General features: G+C 44.6%; 1 protein-coding gene across 9 annotated transcripts in view; it reads right to left on the reverse strand.

Annotated features, from left to right (window-relative positions):
* The window catches only part of MAP3K4 (mitogen-activated protein kinase kinase kinase 4), a 126,795-nt gene extending 122,180 nt beyond the window's left edge, over nucleotides 1-4,615 (reverse strand). For all 9 annotated transcript variants that reach the window (XR_012433292.1, XR_012433291.1, XR_012433289.1 and 6 more), the window contains exon 1: nucleotides 4,298-4,615. Coding sequence is in view for 4 of the 9 variants with exons in the window: in XM_015448515.3 (XP_015304001.3) it covers nucleotides 4,298-4,449 (152 nt within the window). In the remaining 5 variants the exon portion in view is untranslated. The remainder of the gene's footprint in view (nucleotides 1-4,297) is intronic.
* Between the last annotated feature and the right edge of the window lie 1,422 nt (nucleotides 4,616-6,037).

Consider the following 6,037-nt stretch of genomic DNA (forward strand, 5'->3'; position numbering starts at 1 on the left):
CATCAGAGCACATGTGAAGGAAACAGAGTGGCCTCTAACAATGACAGAAAATTAAAGGGAACCACAAAGTCCTCTTGAGTGACAAGTCCCCAGTTGAAAACATGAAGTTTCTGCCATCACTGCTGTTTGATGACTCCTCTCTGCCTAGAGCCATCCCTGCCAATGGTATCTACTATTACAGTGGTCTGAAGCCACAACCATCACTGATGCTGCACCACCAGTCTGGAGCGCCACAGGAGGCTGACTTCTCCAGGGAGAACAGGTGACGTAGAAGGTCAAGACCGAAACACGCAGGCTCAACGTGGACATTCAAGCTGAGAGACAGATCAAATCGCCTAGGAGTGACGACATTCAACTAGTTTTCTCGTAGTGAAACCCAGTTTTTCAAAGAATTTACGATAAATATTTAAAGTAAATAATAAAGTCATTTTTTAAAAAAATTGTTAAATTTATGCAGCATGTACTCATAAAGTCAATGAGAACAATGAAGCTATTTTTAATATAAACATTTTAAATGGAAGGTTATAGTAAACAAGAGCATTATATCAGCCTTAATATCCAATTGATTCCGTGTTTTAAGTGTACAGCTCCAAGAAGTCACAAAGGTAAATTGTTCCAAATTAGTTTTAATAGCTCTCCTAGTCACCTCAGGATCCTCCTAAAACTGCCCCGGAAGCTTGAAAAAGAAATGATAAGCAATGTTTATTTCAAAGTTTAATCACTAACAATAACAACTGCTATCCTTATCATTAATTCTTTATCAAAACTAAGGACAAAAGTATCCGCAACTGACAGCAAGCAATAAAACTAGAATAGAGGGCTATCACCTCTCCACCTGTTTTGTGTTGTTGGGTCACTGCATAATTCTCTTGGGCCAGGAGGAAAGCACACACCAAGCAGATGTGCCGGGCTGGCTGCATCTGCCACGATGGAGCACTTGCCGTGCAGCTTTGAAGGCCAACATGTACAGGCCTGAGTTCTACAAAAGGCCTGTGCATTAATACAACCTTCCTAATCAATGACACACAGACATAAAGTGCGTGACAAAGATGACAAACAGAGTTTTATTCTAGTCTTTGGCAAAACCAGTTAACCTGGCAGCATAAATTACCACATTATTGGTCTCCAACGTATTAAAAGGTGGCATTTCGCACATTTTCCACAAACGTAAGAAAAAATGCTCAATATCACTAATTATCAGGGAAATGCAAGTTAAAACCACAATGAGATACCACCTCACTCCTGCAAGAATGGCCATAATTTAAAAATAATTAAAAAAATAGACAATGGCATGGATGTGGTAAGAAGGGAACTGTTTTACACTGCTGGTGGGAATGTAAATTAGTACAACCACTGTGGAAAACAATATGGAGATTCCTTAAAAAACTGGCCGGGCACAGTGGCTCACGCCTGTAATCCCAGAACTCTGGGAGGCCGAGACGGGCAGATCACGAGGTCAGGAGTTCAAGACCAGCCTGCCCAACATGGTGAAACCTCAACTCTACTAAAAATACAAAAATGAGCTGGGCGTGGTGGCAGGCACCTGTAATCCCAGCTACCCGGGAGGCTGAGGCAGGAGGATTGCTCGAACCCAGGAGGTGAAGGTTGCAGTGAACTGAGATCACGCAATTGCACTCCAGCCTGGGCAACACAGCAAGACTCTGTCTCAAAAAAACTAAAAAAAACCTGAAAACTAAAAGTAGAACTACCATCTGATCCAGTAATCCCACTACTGAGTAACTACCCAAAGGAAATCAAGTAATCATATGAAAAAGACACATGTACACACGTTTATAGCAGCAATTTGCAAGTCACAACTGCAAAAACATGGAACCAACCTAAATGCCCATCAACCAATGAGTGGATAAAGAAAATGTGGCATATATACACCATGTAATACTACTCAGCCATAAAACAGAACGAAATAATGGCAACTGTAGCAACTTGGATGGAGCTGGCGGCCATGATTCTAAGTGAAGTCACTCACGAATGGAAAACCAAGTATCATATTCACTTATAAGTGGGAGCTAAGCTAGGAGGATGCAAAGGCATAAGAATGACATAATGGACTTCGAAGACTGGGGGAAAGCTCAGAGCGGGGTGAGGGAATAAAGACTACATATTTGGTACAGTGTATACTGCTTGGGTGACAGGTGCACCAAAATCTTAGAAATCACCACTAAAGAACTTGTCCATGTAACCACAAAACACCTGTACCCCCAAAAACTATTGAAATAAAATACAAAAGAAAATTATGAAAAAAAAAAAAGAGGTGGCATTTCACACATTTTGAACACGTACCCTGAGCTCCTTTAAAATGGTTTAAAAAAAAAAAAGTTCAAATGAACAAACTGGATAGCCCCTGCAACATCTTTTACCAAAGATCTACAGTAATTCTGTCAGAGGTCAGTTCTGTGTATTGAAGAGCAGGTGGTGACAATGAGGACATAAAAAAGAGAAAACAACAGCTTCGTCAAATAATCTGTTTTACAGATTTGCTATTGTAAAATTAACTGCAATGTTGCTAAGAAAAATATTTCTAAGGTCTTCTTGTTCCGTACACTGCTGTTCACTTACAGTTGGATGAAACCCATTATCCTGACCTATTTTTATTATAACAAAGACAGAAGCCTGACTGAAAAGTCAAGGTTTCTTTTTAACACGGAAGCAGCAGTCAATTTTGCAGCACATTTTCATTTCTCTGCCCTTCCATTTCTTTCCGGAGTAGGTTATACAGAATTCTAATTTCTGATCTGCCTATTTGGATAATGAATTCTTCATGGTGGTTAAAGACATGGGTTTGGCAGCCAGACCTTTCTTCATTACCAGCTGTAAAACCTTGAACAAGATACTTAACCTGTGTGCCTCAGTTTCCTCATCTGTAAAAAAAAAAAGATAGTATAATAGGACCTACCTCATAGGGTTGTTGAAAGAATTAAATGGGTTAATAGAAATAAAGACAATGGCCTATTTTAAGCATTAAGTGTTCACTATTAATTTTAAAGAAAAAGGTATCAAAATTGCTCAAAAACTGAACCCGTTAACAAATTCATAATAAACTTTCTGACAAAATTTCTAAAACTACTAGATGTATTCAAATGGAACCAAAGGAATTCTCATTACACCCTGTACCATTATTGAGTTGTTCCTTAAAAGTACCCAGAAGTATCTCAGAATTAAGAGAGGCAACTAATTTCTTCACAGCTTATAAAAATAAAACAAATTTGCTTGGGCCAACTGAGTGATGACAAGCAAGAATATGGGTCCTGTGTTCAGTTCTAACTACAGCTACAGATGTGAATTTTCTTTAAGCAAGAAAAAGAGGACACTTTACTGCCTTATTCCTAGAACTATAGAGCTCTTAAGACCATAAGATGCCAAGAGGTGCTGCCGAGGTATTTTCATTACTGAGGACAGGGGGCAGCAGTTTGCAAGTTTACTCTCGGATGCAAAGGACAAGGGAGTAAGAGGACATTTGAACATAGAAACACAGGCACGTAAAAAGAGGGAAATTCTCAGTTATGGTGAGTTTGTTCTCCCACAAAAAAAAAAAAAAAAAAAAGGCATAAAGGTAGTTAATAGAGTCTCTATGGAAGAAAAAGCAACAAATGCTTTGGTTACCGAAGTTCCATCTTAGAGCTTCCTGCAGCAGCAAAGTTTCAGACAAATGAATCCTTACTTTATGTGCACGTGTGAGCAACAATCTGCACAATACTAGCACTAAAGCACAGTAAGGGGCCCTCAGAAGAGGAAAGCAACGTGTCTGTCTGCATAGTCTAAGTGCAGTTTCTCACCGAAGAGATGACAGGCACTCTCTGCAGCGGGCAAAAGGAGAGAAGGAGGAGAACGCGGGGAAATAGCCAGTACGCACTCGATTTCCGAATGTCTCATTTACTCGAATGAGGGCAGAGGGGAGGGACCACTTTCGTTCAGCAATGATGAGAGGCATTTCAGTGAGGCCACTCTTCCGAAGCTAGCGGCAGGGGAGGCAGCCGCACTCTGCTCCCAGCCCCCGCAGCGTTGAGGGTGAGCTGGGAGAGCCTGCAAGGGAAGGGGAGCTAGCAACACGCTCGAGCAGAACCCTGCGGAGCCGCAACCCCGGGAGGAGTCGCCGGACAGACTCGGCCGCGGTCCCCTGGGACCCAGTGATGCACCGCGCCCCTCCCGCCCCAGCCTGCAGAGCCTGGATGCTTCCCTCCCCACCTGGCGGGAAGCAAGAGGCCCTCGGGCCCGACGGAGTTCGGGCCAGGACCCGCCCCGCTTTCTGCGAGCGACCGACTGCGGCCGCCACACTCACCTCGCCGCCAAGCAGCACTCGGGTTCTGACTCGCTCTCGGGTTCCGGCGGCGGCGGTGGTGGCGGCGGCGGCGGCGGCGGCTCCTCCATGGCGGCGGCAGGCGTGACGGCAAAAGCGGGAGGAGGGACCAGCGCGGCAGCGGCTTCTCTCATCCGTGCACGGAGCCCCGCATGGCCGCGGCAAACAGTAAGCTGCAGCCTGGCGCGGGGCACCGAAGCGCCGAAGTGCGGGAGTGACTCGGCTCCGCCTCCGCCTCTACCCTGCCGCAGGAGCCGCGCGCGCCGCGGCCATCTTGGAAACGGCGACCGGCCGAGCGCCGGGGCTACGGTGGGCGGCGAGGGACAAGCCTCCGAGATCGGCGGCGGAGGCGGCGGGCGCCGGAATCCGACCGAACGGGGGCGGAGACGGCGGCAGGGAGGGGCGGGGAGCGCCGTCAAGTGTCCGTGCGATTGGGTCCCGGAGCTGGGTCTCCCCAGCTCGCCCGGTTTCGCCCCGGCCGGTGGCAGTGGGGGACTGTGAAGCGGAGCCGGGCTGTGCGGCGAGCTGGGACCTGAGGCTTCCCGAGCGGTCGTCGGTCTGGAAGGGACGCTGGGTAGGGCCGATGAGCGGGGCGGGTGCGGCGCTGTGAGCCCGGCCGGAGTCGCCGCCCAGGGACCTGCCACCCGGATCCCAGGATCCCACCTTCCAGGAGGACGGACGTCACCCGGACGCTCGCAACTCCGGTCTCTTGATAGCGCAGCCTTCCACAAGCTCGGATTTTTAAGACTTGAAATAAAGTCTCCAGAATTCCAGACCATTAAAGTGACACCCTCATTTCAACCCTGCAGAACTTCTCACCCCAGTGTCACAAGATTCGATAGTGATCTCCCAGAAACTTGGACTGGAATGCTCCTACACTGAGGGGGTGGGGGGAAGAAGAAAGGCTAAAGATTATTTCAGAGTTACAAAAATCCTGTTAGAATTCCAAGGAATCGTTTAGTCTTAGCACTGGGGCTTCACAGTTTTTTTTAAGTTGGAAATATTTACAAAATTTCCCGTAGGGTGAAATCCAGAGTTAATCCAAAAGCAGAATCTTTTAAAATTAAGTACATTCAAATGTGCAGATTTCTTAAACCTCATTTAGTTGAGCTTTGATACGTAAAACGCACGTTTTGAATAACGCTGGTAACAAAGAAAAACATTGAATTGATTATAGGTATGTTATATTTAAAGACCAGTTGTGAAATTAGTTATATTGTGCTCAAAGTATGTTACTGACATTTCTCTGTTGTTAAAAGGAACTGCTTCATTCTAGTTTTTTATAATAGTCTATATTATGTATATAGCCTGATAGTGCTGAATTTCTGAATTGATCTTCATCTTATTTACTCAACAACATTCATTCAACAAATACTTATTAAGTGAATATATATGTCAGGAACTGTACTAGATGCTCGGGTTGTAGCAGTAAGCACAACAGACCAAGCAAACAGCTTAGTAAAGGGTGAGATAAAGTATTCAAAAGAAATTAATTTTTATCTTAATTTTTAAAATTATAATTTTTTTTAAAATCACAAATTGGTATCCATGTATAATTCATTTCCATTCATTTTCTTGTGTAAAGAAAGCTCAGTAAAAGTATTTCTTAGGTTTCTGTAATTCTAGTTCTCTACTCAATTTTCCTCTGCAATTTTCTGAGCCAGAACCCTTCTTAGAAGGCATATTAGAGACTTTAAAAGTTAAATAATAAAATAAATCTCT

This window comes from Macaca fascicularis, chromosome 4 (assembly GCF_037993035.2).
Source record: "Macaca fascicularis isolate 582-1 chromosome 4, T2T-MFA8v1.1".
NCBI classification, from domain to species: domain Eukaryota; kingdom Metazoa; phylum Chordata; class Mammalia; order Primates; family Cercopithecidae; genus Macaca; species Macaca fascicularis.